The sequence below is a fragment of the Equus przewalskii genome, chromosome 7 (assembly GCF_037783145.1).
Source record: "Equus przewalskii isolate Varuska chromosome 7, EquPr2, whole genome shotgun sequence".
Classification (NCBI taxonomy): Eukaryota; Metazoa; Chordata; class Mammalia; order Perissodactyla; family Equidae; genus Equus; species Equus przewalskii.
The window spans coordinates 12,134,027-12,156,815 of NC_091837.1; the positions used below are offsets into that span (position 1 = coordinate 12,134,027).

The following is a 22,789-nucleotide window of genomic DNA, read 5'->3' on the forward strand; positions in this document are numbered from 1 at the left end:
GGGGACCGAGACCGGAGAGGTGGGCAGAGGGGCGGTTCAGGTTGCAGTAGCTCAGATGTGTGCGGGGGAACCCAGGGGACACTTGGGCCCCTCACTGTGCTATAGGGATGCCTGGTAGATGAGAAGAACCCAGAACACACCTGACTCATACAAGCCAACCCTGTAACCCATAGTGTCTTGTGAGTCTGCGGGGGCAAAAGAACCATAATCAACAATTTTTTTTAAATTTCTATGACTATTTTGCCAGGTCCCGTCTTTTACTGCGGGACACTGACCACTTGGAAGCAGTCTTTGGTGTGAATGGAAAATGCGCGTCGTTAATAACCTGATGCTTTCTTTGAAGTCATAGTTTAACAAAAGTGACGAGGCAACGACACAGAGATGTCTAATATCACCGTGTTCTTTAACGGCCTCTCGCCTTCCGGGTCATCGTTTTCAGGACAGCGATGTCCGGCAGGGCCAGGACTCGAGCCCGCGGCAGAGCGCGCGGTCGGGCGTCCCCGCAACCTGCGGCCCCCGGAGCGTCCGCGGCACCTGGAGCGGCGGCACCTGGAGCTTCAGCGGCGCCTGGAGGCGCTACGACGGTGAGCGCCGCGCTGTGACGTACGTTGTCCCCTTTATGCAGAACACGCTGCCTCTGCTGACCAGAGACGCTGTTCGTGGAGCCAGTGTGGCTCAGGGAGAGAGTTCTCTCCTGCTGAGAGGGAACTAGTACATTTCATAAGCAAAGTCAGATTTTCGGGATGGTGTGGCTGGCTCCACCTACCCGGAGAGCCCCTCTCTGCCTCCCTCTCGCGTTGTTGTCACCTTAGCGCAGACTCCCTTTGAACCCTGGGTGGATGGAAAGGCTTCCACATTCCCTGGCCTCTCAATTTCTTGGGAGAGACTTCAAAAATTAAAGGACTTGAACAGCCTGAGTTGGATAGAGTTTTCAATCTTGTTTAAAACTTGTTATCCCTGCTGTCTGTCTGCATTTCTGTCTTCTCTTATCCCGTGTCCATGGCGCGGTCGTGCGCTGGAACCCACAGCCGTGCTGAGGGTCTTGCTTTGACGCCCTCCGGTGGGTCGCGGTGCTGGCCTGGCGGTCACTCGACACCATCTGGGTCCATTTCTTCTCCTCTGCGGTTGTTGCTTCTGTCTTCTTTTCTTCCCTCAAGCCTCAACTGCTCCTCCTCCATCCTAATTCTTAGCCTTTCGCAGCAACTCCTGTGTCCCTGAGACATAGAACATCAGAGCAGAAGTTCAATGTCTTCCCCACAGCATCTCTGCACCCGGGCCTCCCCCTCACCTGAGACCCCAGGGTTCTAGCTCCGCTCCCACCTAAAGAAACCATCTCCACTTACACCCTGTGCCCCTTAGCCGGTTCTGGGGCGCCTCTCCTGTAACCCTCCCCTCTATCTCCTGAGTCATCAAGCTTTATTCTCCTAGATTGTCCCTGTCTGCATACAACCAACCGGCTGCGTTTCCTCCCATCCAGCAAGAAACCTCGCTGGATCCCATTGCCCTCACAGCTCCTTGCTTGGTCTTTGCTTCCCACGGCAGAAATCTCTCTACTCTGAACTCCACTTCTTCCTTCTTCTCTCGCCACTCCTCTCTCCCGGTCGCTCCACTGAAACAGCTCTTGTCGGGTTTCCCCAGGATCCTCCACTTTGTCAGACCCACAGGTCAGTTCTCAGTCCTCTGTGTATTTGCTCTATCACTTGTTGGTGGAATAGTTAAGCCCTCTTTTCTGCTTGATCAACTCCCTCCATGTGGGTTCAGGTCACCACACACCCCTGGTTTCCCTCCTACCTCCCTGGCTGCTGCTGTTAGCATTCCTTTGCTGGGTTCTCGTCCTGCCCTGTTCACATGCCCGGAACCTAGTCCTTGGGCCTCTTTTCCTTGCTACATGGATTCTCTCCCTTGTCATCTTATCATTGTCATGGCTTTCAGTGTTATCTGCTGTGAGGACAGGGCCTCCTACTTATATCTCCGGCCAGTGCCCTCTCCTGCAATACCTCACACCCCGCAGATGTCCACACCCCGCAGATGTCCACACGTCATGCTCCTGATCTGCCCTGTTCATTTCCTCTGAAGAAGGTTCATTCTTCCAGTTGCTGAGGCCAAACTCTGGCTCCATCCTAGACTCCTCTTTTGAGCTCAAACCCTTCACTGGAACAAGCAGGAAATACTGTTGTCTCTGCTTTTCAAAAAAGTATCCAGTATCTGAGAATTTCTCACCCCTGTTACTACCCTCTGGTCCAACCCACCAGCATCACTTGCTGGACACTGCAGGTGGCCTCTAACTGGCCTTCTTGCTTTTGCCCTGGTCTCTTCCTCAGTCTGTTTCCATCACAGAACAGATAAGTCAGTCCTTGTAGCTCTCTGCCCAACACGCTGATAGGGCTCCCATTTTCCCAGAGTCAGAGACCAATGCCTTAAGATGGCCTCTCTCCTGCTGCCTCTCTGACTTCTCCCTCCTGCTAGCTTTGCTCCAGCCACACTGGCCACCTAGTTCTTCCTTGGCCATTTCTCCCTTAGGAACTTTGCTCTCTCTTTCCTCCACCTGTGGCTTGTGTAACCTTGTTAACACACTCACCTCCTTCAAGTCTTTGATTCAGTGTCAGCTTCACCCCGAGGTCCTGCTTTGTCGCCGCTAATACAACTAGCCCCCTTCACAGCCCATCTTCCCAGCAACTCCCAATTTTACTTGGCATTGCTCTTTTTTCTTCATTTCTCTAGCCATGCCTATACTTACGCTATAGACATTTTTATTTTGTGTCACTGGAATGTGAGCTTTTCAAAAGAGAGTCCTTTGCTTTATGTCCTGGCACCTGGCAGGCAGACAATAATGTTTGGATGATGAACGAACGACTCTTATTTCTAAAGAGTAGATAACACTATTTATTATTTCTATCTCCAAAACCATGCAGACCCGGCAACCTGGGCAAATTCTGCCTAGACCCCAGCCACTGCCAGCAGAAAGCCAAGTGGTTGAGCCTAGGCAACCAAGAGGAGCGGAAGGAACGTCTCAGCCTTCAGGTAAAAAGAGGGAAGAAGGATGTGGTGGAAGAGGCAGGATGCTTCACACAGGAGGGTGCACCACAGTGATAAAATTCTAGACAGATAGCCTCGTATTCCCCCGAGGTTTGGCAGGATGGAAAGAATGTACAGCTTGCTGCTATTTCCTTTCCTGCAATAAATTATCTGACCATCAGTGTTTTATTCCCCCTATATGTTAAGGCTTATGGAAAAGAAATGGTGATTATTATTCACTAGCCAATTCAATGTAATTGCTTTTCAAATTTAGACCATGCATTTGTATGTGGGGAGTCTAAGTTAGCTAGGAATGCCAGGAACATTATTTTCTTGGGTTTGTAAATCTCTGCACTGAAAGGTCGAGCAGCTCTCGAACATCTCAGCGCTCGCCTATGTTGCGTTATCCTCACAGGTGAAAGGTTATCTTGATACAGGTGAGCACACAGGCTCAGGTGTTGTCGTTTGCCAAGGAGTCAGCCAATGCAGTCAAACCTTAGGTCTGATTCTCCAACCAACTTCTTTTTTTTAATTTTTAAAATTGTATTTATTGTGGTAAGAACAGTTAACATAAGATTTACCCTCTCAACATATTTTTAAGTGTACACTACAGTCTTGTTAACTATGGGCACAGTGTTGTATAGCAGCTTTCTAGAACTTACCTTGCATAACTGAAATTTTAGACCTGTTGATTAGCAACCACTCCCCCACTCCCTGCAAACCACTACTCTAGTCTCTGCCTCTATGGGTTTGGCTATTTTCCATCTCTCATAGAAGTGGAATGATGCAGTGTTTGTCCTTCTGTGACTGGCTTATTTCACTTAGCATAATGTGCTCAAGGCTCATCCCTATTGTTGTGTATTGTGGGATTTCTTTCTTTTTTAGGGCTGAATAATATTCCATTGTATGTATAGACCATGTTAATTTTATCTGTTCATCTGTTGATGGACATTTAGGTTGTTTCCATGGCTTGGCTGTTTTTGACCAGTGCTACAATGAACATGGGAGTGCTAATGTCTATTCAAGATCATGATTTCAAGTCTTTTGGATAAATACCCGGAGTGGGATGGCGTAGATCATATGGTAGTTCTATTTTTAATTTTTTGAGGAATCTCCTTACTGTTTTCCATAGCACCTGCACCATTTTGCATTCCCATCAGAGTAAACCAGGGTTCAAACTTCTTCACATCTTGACCAACACTAGTTGTCTTTTTTTTTGTTTGATGGCATGTTTTTTGATAATAGCCATCCCTATAGATGGGAAGAGATATCTCATTGTGCTTTTGATTTGCATTTTTCTGAGGATTAGTGACCTTGAGCATCTTCTCATATACCTGTTGGCCATTTGTATGTGTTTGGAGAAATGTCTGTTCAGGTCCTTTCATCATTTATTAAAATTGGGTTATTAGTCTTTTTGCTATTGAGTTGTAGGAGTTCCTTATATATTTTGGAAATTAACTCCTTATCAGATACATGGTTTGCAAACGTTTTCTCCTGTTCCATAGGTTGCCTTTTCACCCTGTTGATTGTTTTCCCTGCTGTGCAGAAGCTTTTTAGTTTGATATAATCTCATTTGTTTTGTTTCCTGTGGTTTCAGTATCATATCCATGAAGTGATGGCCAAGACCACTGTCATGAAGCTTTTTCTCAATGTTTACTTCTAGGAGTTTTATAACTTGGGGTCTTACATTTAAGTGTTTAATCCATTTTGAACTTATTTTTGTGTGTGGTGTAAGATAAGAATCCAATTTCATCTTTTGCACGTTGATATTCAATTTTCCCATCACCTTTTGTTGAAGAGACACCCTTACTCCATTGTGTATTCTTGGCACCTTGTTGAAGATCGGTTGACTATATGCATTTATTTCTGGCCTCTCTATTCTGTGCCATTGGTGTGTCTTTAGGCCAGTAGCATACTGTTTTAATTACTATAGCTTTGTAATATATTTTGAAATCAGAAATATGAGGCTTCTAGCTTTATTCTTTCTTGTAATTGTTTTGGCTATTCTGGATCCTTTGTGGTTCCATACAAATTTTAGAGCTGTTTTTTTATGTTTCTGTAAAAAAAAAAAAAAAAAAAAAAAAGCCACTGGGATTTTGATAGGATTGTGTTGAATCTGTAGATGGCTTTGGGTAGTATGAACATTTTAACAATGTTAATTCTTCCAATCCACGACCACAGGGTGTCTTTTCATTTGTGTCTTCTTTTAATTTCTTTCATCAGTGTTTTATAGTTTTCAGTGTACAAGTTATTCACTCCCTTTTTTCTTTCTTTTTCTTTTTTTTTTTTTTTGCTGAGGAAGAATCGCCCTGAACTAACATCTCTTGCCAATCTTCCTCTTTTTTTGCTTGAGGAAGATTAGCCCTGAGCTAACATTTGCGCCAATCTTGCTCTATTTTGTATGTGGGTCACCGTTACAGCAGGGCTGATGAGTGGACGAGGTCCACGCCCAGGATCTGAACCTGCGAACCCGGGCTGCCTAAGCGAAGTGCACTGAACTTAACCACTATGCCACGGGGCCAGCCCCAAGTCGTTCACTTCTTTAGTGAAGTTTATTCCTAGGTATTTTATACTTTTCGATGCTGTGGTAAATGGCATTGTTTTCTTAATTTCAGATAGTTCATTGTTAGTATATAGAAATGTAATTGATTTTTATATTCTTCTGCTTTACTGAATTCATTTATCACTTTTAACAGTGTTTTGTGGAGTCTTTAGGGTTTTCTATTTATAAGATGATCTTGTTTGCAAACAGGGACAATTTCAGTTCTCCCTTTCCAGTTTGGATGCCTTTTATTTCTTTTTCTTGCCTAATTCCTCTGGCTAGAACTTCTACTTCTATGATGAATAGAAATTGTGAGAATGGGCATCCTTGCGTTGTTCCTGACCTTAGAGGAAAAGTGTTCAATTTTTCACTCTTGAGTATGAATTTAGCTGTGGGCTTCTCCTATATGGTCTTTATTACATTTAGGTAATTTTCCTTTATTAAGAGTTTTTATCATGAAAGGGTGTTGAATTTTATAAAGTGCTTTTTCTGCCTCTGTTGAGATGGTTGTGATTTTTACCTTTCATTCTGTTAATGTGGGTGTATCATGTTAATTGGTTTTCATATTTTGAACATCCTTGCACCCCAAGGGCAAATCCTACTTGGTGGTGGTCTATGATCCTTTTCATGTGCTGCTGAATTCGGTTTGCTAGGATTCTGTTGAGGATTCTTGCATCCGTATTCATCAGGGACATCAGTCCGTAGTTTTCTTTTCTTGTAGTGTCTTTGTCTGGCTTTGGAATCGGGATAATACTGGTCTCATAAAATGAGTTTGGAAGTGTTCCGTCTTCTTCAGTTCCTGGGACTTCAAGGACTGGCCTTCATTCTTTAAATGTTTAGTAGAATTCACCAGCGAAGCCATCTGGTCCTGGATTTTTCTTTGTTAGGAGGTTTTGATGGCTGACTCAATATTCTTACTAGTTATAGTTCTATTCAGATTTTCTGTTTCTTCATAATTCATTCTTGGTAGGCTGTATGTTTCTAAGGATCTCTCCATTTCTTCTAGATTCTCTGGTCTGTTAACATTTCATTGTCCATAGTCTTCTTATGATCCCATTCTCTCTGTACTGAGCCAGAGAGGAGCTGTGGTGAGTACCTGCCTGCTAGTTCAAAACACTGCCTTTGTTTTCTGTAGCCCTCAGGGGTCCAGCATATGCTGGTCCACTGTCACTCTGAGGCAGGCAAGATAGAAGCCAGTCCTTCAGGCAGCACCCAGAAGAGATGGGACATTGGATGTGTGGTCCCACTCTTTCCCTCAGCGTGGAAGAGCTGTTTGCTGGGGGTTTCCTCCTGTTCATCTGCTGCTGTGCTGGGCTTGGGGATTAGAGTGAGAAGATGTCTCCAGTTTTCCTACTGGTGTCCGCGTGGGTGGTTTCACACTTGCTGGGGGTGCAGGAGCATCTCAACTAAATTCTGGATTTCACACAAAGGGAGTGATCCGTGTATTGCTATTGGATCCATGTGCTCACTGGGAGGAGGGGTGCCCAGGGCTTCCTGTCCCGCCATCTTGCTGATGTCACTCTCCTCTAGCTTGATTCTTACAGCGAGATAAATTGTGATGGGTCAGAGCTTGAAACACCAAAAAAATTTAAAAGGTAAATAAATATTTTTATAACAAACAGATATAAAATCCAGGCTCCATAAAATGAAGTTATAAATTTGAATATGGAAAATTAAAATACCCATTTTTATTATCTGTATTGCATCTCTGAGGAGCTGTGATTAAATATTATATGTGAAATACATTGTATGTAGCAAGTGCTAATGAATGATGGCTGCTGTTTTCTTTCACTGAAATTTGAATTTGATTTTGATTCCTGGGTGTGTCAGAATTAGTTGAGTTTGATAAAGTTGTTTAAAAATTTTATGAGTCAATGAAATAGTTTTTCTATTATAGAAATTCATCCTCTAAATATTTTGTAAGATCATCATAAACTAGGAATAATAGCTTTCAGAAGTAGCATGTTGAAGAAAGCCATTTTTTATAACCCAAGGCATTGGCCCTTCAGGGGCACAAGATTTATGGATAATGTGCGCATATTTCTTTCACAATGCACCACCTCTCCGCTGAACGACAGCTTGGCATTGTCATTCAAATACTGACCTTGTAAAATATATATTTAAATCCGTATGAATCTCGGGATTTAGCAAAAATAGCATGAGACACTTTCCCAGTTGCTATTAATAAAATAGATCAGTCGTTCTGTATCAAAAGCCAGTTTCATGGATTTTTGATGGATTGTTCATTCAGCCGGTACTTTCTGATGCCCACTAGAGGGCAGTGTGGTGCCAGCTGATAAACCCGTAAAGATGGAGAGAGAGAGCAAGGTTTCTGCTTCGAAGGATCTTGTACTCTGAGCAAGCGCCTGATGAAACAGCAGCGATGACTGAAGGGCTGGGGCAACCACTGCTGTGGACTGCAGACTTGTTGGGAAAGGCCTCTAGTCCCCCCTTGCTGGTGACGCATTACTGAAATAATGTTGTTTGGATCCGTTGACATCATCCTATCTACCTCAAACCACCTTGACGGTTTTGCTTAATAGCTGGGGTTTCCTACTGTCCTTCGTATTTACATTTCCCCTTTTCTTGTATAAACTCATTGCTTTTATGTTTATCCGTAGCGGAACTCCAGCTCTCGGCTGGCTTGCAGGCGGCCTCGCTGAGGGGGAACAGGGGTTTCAGCGGGGTTTTTCGAGACCTGGTGGTGAACACCCGGCAGAACCTGGAACATGTCAGAAAGTCGAAAACAGGTACGCCGGCCATTAAGCCCATTGGATGGAGTTTTTCATTTTAAACTTTTGATGAGATGTGTGTTGGTGCTTAGAGTTCTGTAAAGCTTCGTGCCATCATGTAAGCGGAGGTCCTCTCTCACGTTTTTGTAGTAACATTCACTTTTACAGAAATGAAGACATTTTAGAGTCCTTATTATTTATTTAGAACTTATTTACATATTTAGAAGACATTTTAGACATACGTTCTTTGTTTTTCTTTTTCTTCTTATACACATTAAGATAGAATCACCCAGTTCTTTGTCGTACTGAGATTTTTTTTTTAAACACTATTACGTACAGTGGCTTTTTCCTCCTTTTGGAAGGCTTGTGCTGCAAAAGGTTTGTCTTATTTTGATCTTTTTATTCCTATATTAATATATTTATAACTATATTAATCATATATTTTAACTTTCTAAATGCATACTTGTATAACAATTCACCTAAATGACGATGTTAGGTGTTCTGGACAACAGGTGTAGATAAATGTTTATGTCATGTTGTTAGCCTGCTTGTTCGACCTCGCTTTGGCTCTCAATGTTTTGCTGTCCAAATTGTCTTTGGTGCAATTGACCACTTTGTTGTCTCAATATTGACATGTGGCTCAATTTTTCAGGCTCGAAAGGTACAGCTGTAAGGCTATTTGCGAACCATTTCCGAGTGACATCTCGTCCCCAATGGGTCACGTATCAGTACAACGTTGACTACAAGCCAGACATAGAGGATGGAAGTCTCCGTGCGGACTTACTGAAACAACATGAATCGTTACTTGGAAAGTGTCGTATATTTGATGGAAACTCTTTATTATTACCACGTGTGCTACGTAAACGAGTTAAGTAGTGTTACTGACATTTTCCTAACATTGTTCTCTTTCTCTTGCCTTTTGACTTTATTCTAGGAGAACTCCTGTTGTTTCTGTACAGCTGTTTGTAGAGATATCATGGAGATCTCTTGCCCATTGGACTTGTAACAAAACCCATGTTCATGTTTGATTATCATTGGTATTCTTTAATGATTTTTATTTCAGTGTTTAAACAGAATTTAATATAAGGGTGAAATATATATATTTTTACCTTTTTAATGGCACAGTATGTCTCGAAAATGCTGATCTTGAAGTTTTGAATAGTTTTTTATTTTATTTCTTATTCCCTCCAAAACGTCATCAAAAAAAGAAAAACATTGGGAGAAGGATTTAATTTTCTTCTATAAATTTCTGTATTCATTAACCAAATCATTTAGAGGAGCTTAAGTAAAAAATAGTTTTGATTTAAATATTTAATTCTGACTCCTCACTTTTGTCGTGTAAATCACATTTTCTACCTGCACGTGTCTTGGTGGGAAAGATGGCTTGCCACGGCGGTGGGTTGGATGGCCAAGTGACATTGACTTGCGATGCGATGGAACTTAGTGTCCTTGGAAGCACCTCTAAGGCTTTTCTGTTCTTCTTTATCTCAGAAAACGGAAGTGGTCAGCAAGTACAAAGAACAGCCTGTGAAGATTACCATCGAGTTCTCCAGAGAGCTCATGCCCACCTCGCCAGATTGCCTGCGCTATTACAACATTCTCTTTAGAAAGTGTGTTAGATTGCGTTTCCTCGCAATTTGGTTGGTTTTACTGAGTTTCAGTGGTGTTGAACATGGCCATTTGCTTCTAGCATCTTATGTTCTTGAGATGAAAGGACACTTGAGCCTCACTTGGACCTGGGAGAATTCGGTGGCCTTCCTCAATATTATTCCTCCTGCCCGCCCCCACGTCTGGGTCCTATCTAGAAGGAGTAACAGCCATCAGCTATGCACATCCATGCGTATTTCCCTCTGGAGCAAATACACTCATTTTCTATTCTGCACTCACTGTGATGAACAAATATTCAAAATTAAAATTCGAGACACAGTCTGGAAAAGATGTTTTGGTTCATTTCTGGGAATGAAGGTCATTCTGATGGCCTTTCCGTGATATTTTGTTTTATGAAAAACTGAGGTTAAATGCACTTTAATATCCACCTCATAGTGTAACTTACCTGTTATATCAGGCACTTCATGTTAATCATTAGTGTAAACAAAGCCAGTGACAGATATCTTTCCCTCATGTATCTTGAGGTCTGTTACCAAATGCTTGGTATTCACTGTGCGTTCAACGCAACCTATTCTTTCCATTTCTAGAATTTTGAAGTCGATGGAATTGAAACAGATTGGTCGCAACTATTACAATAAATGTGGAGCCACTCAGTTCTTGGATCATAGGTTTGTATAAAGTGGAAAGTTCCACATTCTGTGCACAGAAACAGAAGCTTTTGAGAAAGTTACTCTCATTTGAAGTCACATGGTTTACAAGTGATGGTCTTTTAAATTGTACCCTCTGGCTATGAACAATTAAGTTTAATGTAAACTTCAAAGGAAGTGAAAAGATTCGCTCTAAAACTCCTAGCATCTTAAGCACAACCCTTAAGATATTCAGTTGTTGTGTAAACCATCTAAGAAACCTAAATATTCATCCCAAATTTGGGTAATTTCTCTCTGAAAATATTTTCAATCATAGCAATTGTATCTATATGTATATATGTGTATATATGGGTGTGTGTGTATATATATATATATATATATATATATAATATTCTCACGTACATGAGTATACATGACACTTTAAGCCTATGAGCAGTAATAAAAATGGTTTAACAAAGATGATGTTTTGCTTATAACCAGCACATCTGGTAAATCTCTATTGGAAGTTCCTTAGAAACACCAGTTATTACTAAAACTGAGAAATTGGAACCGACTCCTAAGCATCCATTTCAGACCCTGAGTTTGGGCCCATAACACTTGGCTCCATGGTCAGAGCTTGGCCTTGACACTCACGTCTACTGTGTTCTGTTTGCAGTCTGGAAGTCTGGCCTGGTTACTTCACATCTATTCTTGAATATGAAAACAGTATTACCCTCTGTGCCGACGTGAGCCACAAACTGCTCCGAATGGAAACTGCTTATGATGTAATAATGAGGATTGTTGACACTCCCAGAGAGGGAGATGTCAAACAGCGAGTTTCTAAAGCATTAGTTGGCTTAATCGTTCTCACCAAGTAAGTCTGCATTTTAAAAGCCCATCCAATCACTTTTTTTTTTTTGAGGTGAGGAAGATTGTCACTGAGCTAACATCTGTGCCAATCTTCTGTCTTGCATGTGGGACGCCGCCACAGCCTGGCTTGATGTTGCTGAGTGGTGTGTAGGTCTGCTACCTGGGCTGCCAAAGCAGACACACAAACCTAACCACTACAACACTGGACCAACCCTAAAACCCATCTAATCCCTTTGAAAACCTTATTTTTCCATAAGAGATGTTCCTATTATTTTCAAATTACTAAATATTGAAGTTCAGAAGTAGAAATAGCATGAAAATGGCAAGAATCACTGTATACTTTTCTCATCTGCTTATACAGTATGGGAGAGGACTATGTCAATTGTCAGCTTTGCCGTTTTTGCAATTCCTAATGTTAATGCATTCATTTGAAACCTCACTTGCGTGTAGCTGGGTATGCTCATTCCAAATGTCTTCTTGCTTTTCTCTCCCTCTGTGTCTAGGGATTTTAAAAATCAGTGCTTAATTAGAACACATTAGCAAATTTCCTTTGAAGGAACTTTTTATTTCGAGTCTCCCTCTACACCAGAAATCTTAAGTTGATAAGAGAATGGATTTAAAGTTACTCAGCCAAAACAATGTTTTTGAAAATTTTTTGAGGTCATATTGGCTTATGACATTGTGTAAATTTTAGATGTACATTATTATATTTCAGTTTCTGTATGGATTGCATCGTGCCCCCCACCGATAGTCTAATTTTTGTCTGTCACCTTACACATGTGCCCCTGTACACCTCTCACTCTCCCCCTACCTCCTTCCCCTCTAGTAACCACTAATCTCTTCTCCTTATTCATGTGTTTATCTTCCACATATGAGTGAAATCATACGGTGTTTGTCTTTCTCTGAGTTATTTTGCCCAGCATAATACCCTCAAGGTCCGTTCATGTTGTTGCAAATGGGATAATTTTGTATTTTTTATGGCTGAATAGTATTCCATCATATGTATGTTGCTTCCACGTCTTGGCTGTCGTGAATAATGCTGCGATGAACATAGGGATGCATAAATCTCTTTGAATTATTCACTTCATGTTCTTTGGATAAATACTCAGCAGTGGGATCATATGGTACTTCTATTAATTTTTTGAGAAATCTCCATACTGCTTTCCACAGTGGCTGTACCAGTTTGCAAAATAATCTGAAGAAAAGAGCAGTTAGAACTCACACTTGCCAATTTCAAAACTTACTGCAAAGCTGAAGTAATGAAGACAGTGTACTGCTGGCATTAGGATGGATATATAGATCGGTGAAATAGAACGGAGGATCCGGAAGTTAATCCTCACATTTATGGTCAGTTGACTTTCAACAATGATGTCAAGACAGTTCAATCAGGGGAAGAATAGTCTTTTCAACTAATTTTGCTGGCACAGCTGGATATCCAGCTGCCCCTTCCTCACACAACACACAAAATTAGCTAAACTGGAACTCAAAATAGACCTAAATGTAAGAGTTAAAAGCCCAAAATTCTTAGAAGAAAACATAGGAGTTTGGGTTAGGTAAAAGCTTATTATATAAGCCACCAAAAGCACAAGTGATGACAAAAGAAAAATGTAAATGGGCCAGCCCAGTGGCTCAGCGGTTAAGTATGCACGGTCCGCTTCTTGGTGGCCCGGGGTTCACTGGTTGGGATCCCGGGTGCGGACATGGCACCACTTGGCAAAAGCCATGCTGTGGTAGGCGTCCCACATAGAAAGTAGAGGAAGATGGGCATGGATGTTAGCTCAGGGCCAGGCTTCCTCAGCAAAAAAGAGGAGGACTGGCAGTAGTTAGCTCAGGGCTAAGGTTCTTCAAAAAAAAAAAATGTAGATAAATTGGACTTCACCAAATTAAAACTTTTGTTCTTTAAGTACATGTCAAAAAAGTGAAAAGACAACTCACAGCATGGGAGAGAATATTTGCAAATCACATATCTGGTAAGTAACTTGTATTTATATATATATATAAAGAACATGTACGACTCAATGAAAAGAAACTCAATTTTTAAAAATAGGCAAAGGATATGAATAGACATTTCTCCAAAGAGAATATACCAATGGCCAATAATCACATGAAAAGATGCTGAACATCATTAGCCATCAAGAAAATACAAATTAAAACCACCATGAAATATCACTCTATACCCACTAGGATGGTTAAAATGAAAGAGCAGATATTAACCAGTATAGGTAAGGATGTGGAAAAATCGGAACCAACCTTCATCGACGGCTGGTGTGAGTGTAAAATTGTATGGCCTTTTTGCAAAATAGTCTGGCATTTCCTCAACATGCTAAATATAAAGTTACCGTATGACCCAGCATTTCCACTCTTAGTTATATGCTCAAGAGAAATGAAAACATATGTCCAGCAGTATTGGTATGTGAATGTCTATAACATCGTTATTCATAATAGCTCAAAAGTGTAAACAACCCGTATGTTCATCAACTGGTAAGTGGATAAGCAAAAATATAGTATATCTATACAATGGAATATTATTTGGCAATAAAAAGGAATTAAGTACCAATACGTTCTACAGCGTGGATGAACCTTGAAGACATTATGCGAAGTGAAAGAAGCCAGTCAGGAAAGATCACATATTGTGTGAGTTAATTTATGTAAAATGTGATGGTAGGCCAATGTATAGGGACAGAAAGTAAACTAGTGGTTGCCCAAGGGCTGGGGGAGTTGGGTGGAAATGGGGAGTGATGCTCATGGTTATGGTGTTTCTTTTTTGTGTGACGAAAATATTCTAAAACTGACTGTGTTGATGTTTGCGCAACTCTGTGACTATTCTAAAAATCGTTAGATTGTACATTTAAGTGGGTGAATTGCATGTTATGGGAATTAATCTTACTAAAGCTGATGTATCCTGCAATTACTTACAGGATTTAAAACCCCTTGATTCTTGCATGGTTCCACGCAATGAATGAGCCAGGAATAATACCATATATTGTGATTATTCCACAGGCACAACAACAGAACCTACAGGGTGGATGCTATTAATTGGGAGGAGACTCCTAAAGCTACATTTAAAAAGTCAGATGGCAACAGAATCACCTTTGTGGACTACTACAGGCAGGTATGAAATTTTATTTCTTTAAATATATTTAAATATTAAAATCTTTTCAGATTATGTGATTAAATATATTTTTAAGTCATATATATATATTTATATATTTATATTATCCTTTTGGGATATTATAGCTTGACTTCTATTATCCGTGTATTCAAGTAGCTTGGGTACAGAGTAATGTCACAGAACTAGAATGGCTCCAATATGGCCCCTCGTGTCAGTCACAGAAGTGGCTATGGGAGTTTTAAACATGTAGATGCATTGTTAGGTAGAAAATAAAATATGGTAAGACTTAAGATATGAAAACTTTACTTATGTAGAAATTGCAGCCCTATAGAGTTTGGTTCAAAAGGAAGGAAAAAATGGCCAATTACTACCTGAAATGATGTCAATTATATGCCAAATCTCGTAATTCATGGATTCTTCAATCTTTGAGTGTTCACAAGGACGTACGTAGACTTGCCTTAGTAAACTAAGATATACCAGTTGATGAGGGAGCTTTTCTAGCTTTGGAAGATGAGAGAAAGATAATTAAAGGAATCACAGATATTTGTAGCAAATGGAAAGAACTTATAAATGGATGATTTTTTTAAAAAAAGCTTGTATTTTTTATATTGCAACCCAAAATCTAGCTACTTGAAACCATTGAGGATACACAGCCCTCTGACATCCCTTCAAGGGGATGGTTCTATTCTGACATTATCTTCATTTGTGCTTCATACTTAGTGCTTTTCCTTCAATCCAAAAAGTGTTGAGTGAGTTCCTATCATATATCTTGGGTATACATCGGTAAGACAATTGAGTTCTCTGATCTCACAGGAACTTGCATTCTCACGGCAGGCAGGGAGATGGCAAACAAGAAGAAAACTATTCTGATAGTTATAAAGGATGTGCAGATAATTAAAATTGAAGGGGATTATAGAGAGTGTCTGGTGGCTACTTAGACTGGGTAGTCAAGGAAAGCTTCTCTGAGAAGCCGAAATGTGAACGTCAAAAAGGAGCAAGCGGTGTGCAGATCAGGGAAAAGAGAAGAGATAGTGCAAAGACATCATTTTCAAGATGGCCATGATGTATCCAGATCATGCACTAGCTACCAAGGCTAGTGCGTTCTCTAGAAAAGTCAACCGGATTTTATTGTCCAAGGGTATTATGTAGATGAATTTTTCATTTTCAAGATTATTTCATCTGATGTACTGCAAATGGGCTGTATGGGGTTAAAAATGGAGGCAGGGAGAACAATGAGGAGGTTATTAAATTGGTTTAGGTAAGTGATGAGGGTGACCTGGATTAGAGTGGGAGAAATAGTTGAAAATGGACAGGACTTATTGATGGCTTGGATGTAGTGAGTGATGGAAAGAGGAGCCTGCCACACAACCCTTGGGCTTTATCTGAGGAAGTGCGGGAGCAATGGCATCATTTCCTGCCATGGGGGAGTCTGTGGGAGGAGCAGGTTTGGGGATCGTTCGGGGATGAGATTGGCTCTGTTGGAGTTGGAAACGGAAATGTCAGTAACTAAATAAAAGACTTATTTCTGGCTTGAGTAAAGTCTAATGAGAGTCTAGTCGCTCTCAGGGAAGCTGTCTTCCATGGGATGACTCAGTGATCCAGTGTTACCATTTTGTGGCTCGACCATCTCACCAAGTGGACTCCGAGGTGGTTGCGTGAGAGGAAAAGAAGTAGAAGAAACACCCTGGCTCTTAGGGACCTTGGACTGGAAGTGATAGGCTGATGCACCACTTCTACTCGTCTTCCTGTTTGTCAAAACTTCAGTCCTGTAGCCTGATCCTAGCTAAGTGACAGCTGAGGAGGCACCTCTCCTCTTTCGTGTACAGCAAGGTGACGCGATGTGATTTCACAGCATTTTCTCGGCCCAAAGGGGTAAATAAAGCCTGCTGTTTGGGCATGGCCATGAATCTGGAGTTCCACAGGGAGGTAAAGCCTGGAGGTTTAGATTTGGGCAGTCATTAGCCATTCTCTAATCCTTGGCTTTTGATCTGCAGTCACCTAGGCAGAATATGTAGATAAACAAGAGAATAAAGTATTTCAAGAAAGAGGAGGGAAGTGCATCTCTGTAGAATGTTAAGAGGTTAAATAAGACCGTATACCTACGTCCAAACTCACCAAATTGTATCCCGTAGTTGTGTGCAGATTTTGGTGTACCAGTTACACCTCAATGAAGCTGGAGGGAAAAGACATACAGTCAAGTGTGTATTGGGTCTGGTAGCATGGAGCTCATACCAAGAGCAAATTGGTAATAGTGGGAGTCAAAGTCCAAGTGGAAGGTACTGAAGAAAAAAACGTGGCAATATTTGCTACAAAAGAAGAGGAGAGAAAGGGTATGGGAGATGGAGGAGTTTAAAAAATTAGACAATAGTATGTTTCCATCTTGGTGGAAATCATCCAACAGAGAGGGAGAAATCGATAACATCGATTGTAAGAGAAATAAGGGATAATAACAGAAACAAAATCCCTGAAGTTGAGCAGAGGTTAGAATCCAGAGCTCAGTGGAGGGGCTGACTTTTCTCTGAGCAGGACAAACCCTCTGTAGAAATCGGGCCCCAGCGGCAGAGCACATGCCTACAGGGGAAAAGGTAAACGCTGGGCAGAATGTTGTGGATTCCTGTCTGAATCCTCCTATTTCTCAGTGAAGTATGAAGCAAGATCGTTGGCTGTGTCGGTTGGTGGGTGGCGGGAAGGGGGTGTGTAGGAGATTTGAGAAGGTATGAGATGTTGGTTTTTGAATGAGTAAGGAGCATAATGAGGGAATTTGAATAGAGCGCCCCTTTCAGATTGTGGCCAAGACTAACTGTAGAACCAATCAGCAGGGTCAGTTGCTGCTTACACGCACAGGACAGACAGCTGGGTTGTTGCATGGTCAGAGCTTGCCAACGTAGTATGATGAAGGCTAAAAGGAGGGAAGGAATTGATGGCGTTTATGAGGGAGTGATTATGACAGGCTAGGGAATGCAAGTTGGGGAAGTGACGGAGATGAGGATGTGAGGGAGATAAGGACCTCCTTCCTCCTAGATTTAAGTGTGCTCATTCCTCTACCTAGGCTTGCTCATTCTACAAATTTCATCTCAAAGGTCATTGATTAAGAAGAGCCATTCTGGATATCCTAACAACCCCCCTCCCACCCCAAACACACACGCCAACCTGCAACCTCAGGCCTCTGTGGGCACCCTATTCTGTACACATTTGTATTTCATGACGTTTATCCCAATTTGTAATTACATGTTTGGGTGATAATTTCATTAGTCTCTCCCCTCCCCAGTAGACTGAGTTTCATGGGGGCAGGACAGTGCTGGTTTTGCTCTTTGTAATACCTCTTGTATCTTATACCTTGACTGGCACATATAATTGTAATAGTTCATGAATGTCATCACAGGGCGGGGGGTTAGGAATAATTTGAGAGAGGGGGGAATTTGACACATTAAGGCAAACTACCTTTTTGGCATCTGCTGATAGTCTTGGATGTAAATGAAATATAAGGAAAGGTTTTCAGCAGCTTTACTTGAGTAAAACAGATGGGCAGAAATATTTGAAGTGACTGGGGGAGTCTCAGGATGCCCTGGTGGGAACTCAGTCTAGAGAGAGAGAACAATTTAGTTTTAGTGTTGTCATGAGATCTGGAAAAGTCAATGAATTCATAGATAAGTCATTGGAAGGGAAATACAATGGCTTTCAAAAGAAGTTTAATAATAATGCAAATAGGAGCAACAGAACTGATTTTTAGATGTTGCAAAAGATCCTTCTAGGATATTTCATAACAGCTGTAACAAAGGAAGTGCGATTTCCAAAGTTCTCTACAGGAAGAATAGCACCTCCAAAGGCTTGGAGAAACTGGGTGGTAGGAGCAGTTGATGAGGTCTAAAATGGTGCCACAATTCTACACACATGTGTATACTTGCACTAGCTCCCACCTTAAGAAGGCTGTAGGATCAGGGAGTGGGGGTGAGTCCCAGCTGCCTTTCAGATAACTACAGACCACTTTAAGGAAAAAAAAACTACGTAATCTGCAAGAATTTCATGAGAATTGAAAGTAGTAGCCCAGCCCAAGAAGAAAAAAGCCATGAACACTGGATTTGAAGTCTTCTTGTCTAAGGTGGGAATTCCTTTGAAGTTCCCAAGATGTCTAAAAGACAGTTGATACCGGAGTTCATGTGGCTAAATTATTATTAACAAGGACCTTGCTTACCAATAAGCAACACAGGAGGATCTCTGAAGGGACCACTTTGTGTTGGAGGGTAAAGGCACTTCATTGTGCAAGCATTACAGCCTAGGGTAGGAACTTCTGCATGTAATGTCTTTGAAAATGCCTTTTCCTACTGGAAGCAGGGACTAAGAACTTAGGGGAAATAATGCAGGAGGAGGTTGAGAATAGATCTGAAATGGTGACTCTGAAAAGTGGTCAGGTTTGATTGTCCCCCATTAGTGTGGGAATCCTCTTGAAAGTTCTCAATATGGTTTAGGAATTTTTAAGGCAAGACTGAGGTGAGAAATAGGCACTCTAGGAGTCCCTCACCCATCTCCATATGCAAAGTTAAAGAAGGATAGCTCAGTGACTCCAATTTAACATTTGTGGGAGTCTTTTTCTCCTCGGCCGTGTATGTTTATAAGAAAAAAGACGTGGTCCCTGAGACATCTAAATTCAGAGAATATTAAGGGTATTTTTAACGTAATTTTAAGCTTGAGGAAGCAATGTCACCACACCTCTGGGCATCCATTTGTGACCCAAAAATGCACATTTGTACCTGTTGTTGAGGTGTTACGAAGGTTTTGCTGATAATCATGCCAGTGTTCTTTCTCGCTTCTGTTGAGCAGCAATATGACACACAGGTCACTGACTTAACTCAGCCACTTCTGATCAGCAAGGGAAAATGGAAGAAGAGCCAGCAGGACACACCCAACGAACCTGTACTGCTGGTCCCTGAGCTCTGCAGCCTGACAGGTATAGCAGATTTATGCGGTCTTCCCAGGAGACAATCCCTCTTTAAAGTCATAGATATTCGGGTGTAGAAGTGTGGGCTTTTCATGATACTCCATCTGACCTGGAGCTGTGTCCTCTGTTCATTCTTCCTCTTCCGGATACAGCAGTTAAGTCTCCTCTGAAAAAGTCTATTCTTGCTTACTCGGCTGTATCTTTTGGATCTCTGTTGAAGGTCTAACAGATGCCATGCGTCAAGACTACAGAGTGATGAGAGACCTGGCTCTTCACATGAGGTTGGATCCAGACAAAAGGCAGCACGAACTGCAAAAATTCATGAATACTGTACAAAGGTAAGCGCTGCTTTCCTGGCTCTGTGTGTGTGAACCGAATTTGAGACCCGTGCAGAGAGATCCCTTGGCATCTCAGATTCTTCAGTTAAAAAAGGACGATTGGGAAGAAAATGAGATTTGGGGGGCCAATTCTACTTTTTCTGTCATTGCAATGTTAGAGGAAATCTAGAGGGAGATGAATGAAATGAAATGGAAAGACTAGTGCCCCCACAAATGTGAGAGCAAGACAAGACTATTCAGAGTTTGAGGGAGTTGATCTGTAGCGTCTTAACCAAGGACAAGCAAGAAGGAAACTTATGTGAGAGGGAAATTGCCCTGTGTTTTGCAAATGAATAATTGTTTTTGCTTATTTTCCTTGGTTTGATCATGTGGAAATATTTTAACTTTCAGAGATAAGACTGCGCAAGAGGAGCTTCGACTCTGGGATTTGAAATTCGATACCAACTTTTTGTCCTTCTCAGGAAGACTGCTGAAAGAAGTCAGAATTTGCCAGGGAAGAAGAGTGGTAAGACGGTTTCAAAGTTGACAGGTCATCGTAGGAATAATAACATTGTCAAATAATAACAAAAACAGGAACTAACTTAGTCATGTCAATAATTATGACTACTCTCTCTTAGACTACCTATTCTTTATATGAGAGAACAAGCAAATATTCAAAAGGAATGCATGGAAAGTGCTTGTAATACAGTAAACTCAGTTCTGTATCTTTACCTATTAGTATTGTGGACATTTTCTCAAGGCAAAATGATCTTCTAAATGTATCCTTAAGAGTCAAATAGTTAATATCAAAATAATCCAGAGTAACCCATGATAGAATTCCAGCATTACTAACCTGTCTCTTCATAAAAATATCTAATTCAGTCATGATTAAAGTTTAAAATTGTAATATTTCAGCGGGAGATAGCACAGATTTACAATGGAAAGGATCTTAGGTGGTTTTTTTAAATGAAGTTTTATACCGTGTCTTGGAATTCTTTTCCAGTTTAACTCCCATCCACTGTTTGCAGAATGGTCAAAAGAAACAAGAAAGGGCCCCTTACTTAAGGTGAAGTCCCTGGATGATTGGCTAATGCTTTACACTAAGAGAAATTACGGGGCAGCCGTTTCGTTAATGCAGTGTCTACGGAAAGTCACACCCACCATGGGCATAGCTATGAGAGATGCCAAAATGTGAGTAGAGCAGAAATTCCTTCCAATTTAAACCTCGGTTGTTAGCAATCTGGGAGTGGAATAACTGAAAATGTTAAACTGTAGAAATCAGTCACTTTATCAAAACTCTGAAAGTTTGTAAACAAAATACCCATCTAATCTCCAGTCAACAAATATTAAAACAGGCTTTTGTGATATATGGTTTGTGGCTATTAGGATCCATGTTGAGGAAGACATGAGAACTGTCAACTTGGTATAAATGGATGGCGGGATATTAAGAACTAGTTCCCAGATGTATTTCCAAAAATTGTTCAACTTGTCTTGGTTTTAAAATCAAGCTTTCAACTGAAATGCTTATCTTGGCATTTTTTCTTGACTTATTTTATATAGTGTTTCATTGGTTGCATAAAATATTATGTGTTTCTCTGTTCATGACCTTTTGAATATAGATAATATACTCATTTTCCAGGCTTGAAGTCAATGACACAGTCAAATCCTATATAAATGTCTTAGAAAAACACGCCTCATCAAAGACACAGATGGTAAGTCTACTTGATACATGCACAGTCTTTAGTGGTTGTTCTAAAGCGGCGTTTGTACGTATCACGGAATTTGGAATGTTGCTATTGGTTTTCTAAACTAGCCAATGAATACAAATTTACCCCTATAATAGAGCTGAATACAGACTTTTGGGTTTGAGGTACTACTTAATATTATCATGTTATACAAATTCTTTCAGGCTTGAGGACTTGGAATTATTATTTCTTTAAGTCTCAAACTGAAAAACACCATACAAATGTAAAGAAATATGGATTGTGGAGATCATCACATTTATCGTTTCTCTCTCCAGTTGTAACTGCAAACTCTCTGCTCTCTTGCAGCACCTCATCTTCCCTTCGCTCAGTATTTTACTTAGGATTTTTCCTTTCATTTCTGCCATCCAGTGTCTTAGACCAAATTGTCATTATGTTGTATCTGAATTGCCAAAGCAACTTCTTTTTTCTTCTTTCTTTGGATTCTTTCTCCTAATTCATCTTGCGTTCTTCCCTTCTTCCTCTGGGATGATCTTTAAAGGGATCTTTGTTTCTTGATCATGAAACCCTGATGTTTCTCCTATTGTCTTTTACATAAAGGCCAGGATTTTCTCGCCTTTTAGTTTCCGCTAAGGAGCCTTTTTGGCTACCCTGAAGGATACTTTGTATGAGCCATACTCAGTGTCAAATGAAACATCTTACTTTTGAAAGCATATTGTACTTACATTTTGAGTCTTACTGTATTGAGTACTGTGTTCCATTCTTCTCCAGTGTCGTGGCCTTAAGTGCTCAGCTTGATCAGGGAAGCATCCATTAGGAATCAGCAAAGAGTCACATCTTAGTATGTTAGCATCAGAGTTGATCGAGCCTTTGTAGTTGTCTGAATCCCAACTCATTCTCGTAACAGGAATTTCTTTGCTCATTTGGCATCTGCCTGAAAAGCTAAAGATCACCTTTTCAATTGGTTGGAATTTCTTGGAAAAAAAAAAAAAAGAAATCCTTCATCTCTTGAATGGGAACTTGTCTCACTTTTACTCATTTATCCTGGATTTGCTTTTTTGAACAATATCTTCTTTTACTCAAGGCAGCCCCTTAAATATTTTGTCAGATGGTGGGGGGCAGCATGCCTACAATCTTCTTATGCACTCCAGACAACTGGGAATGACCAATAAAATAGGGTCTCAAAATAACGTGCGAGATTGTCTTTAAGTAAAAACAGAAATCTCCATAGATTTCCGTAGAGGGAAATTCATGTATGTAAGCAGGGGTGAAATGATGCAGCTCACAGATTTCAAAGGCTGTGTGGCACTGGGCAAGAGGCCAGAACC

General features: G+C 40.9%; 1 protein-coding gene across 1 annotated transcript in view; it reads left to right on the forward strand.

Annotated features, from left to right (window-relative positions):
• Nucleotides 1-446: 446 nt before the first annotated feature.
• Nucleotides 447-22,789, forward strand: part of PIWIL3 (piwi like RNA-mediated gene silencing 3) — a 30,986-nt gene continuing 8,643 nt past the window's right edge. The window contains exons 1-13 of the mRNA XM_070626983.1: nt 447-584; nt 2,913-3,021; nt 8,179-8,307; nt 8,942-9,156; nt 9,781-9,899; nt 10,485-10,565; nt 11,200-11,397; nt 14,394-14,505; nt 19,324-19,450; nt 19,662-19,779; nt 20,170-20,284; nt 20,762-20,949; nt 21,398-21,470. Coding sequence (XP_070483084.1) covers nt 447-584; nt 2,913-3,021; nt 8,179-8,307; nt 8,942-9,156; nt 9,781-9,899; nt 10,485-10,565; nt 11,200-11,397; nt 14,394-14,505; nt 19,324-19,450; nt 19,662-19,779; nt 20,170-20,284; nt 20,762-20,949; nt 21,398-21,470 — 1,722 coding nt within the window. The remainder of the gene's footprint in view (nt 585-2,912; nt 3,022-8,178; nt 8,308-8,941; nt 9,157-9,780; nt 9,900-10,484; nt 10,566-11,199; nt 11,398-14,393; nt 14,506-19,323; nt 19,451-19,661; nt 19,780-20,169; nt 20,285-20,761; nt 20,950-21,397; nt 21,471-22,789) is intronic.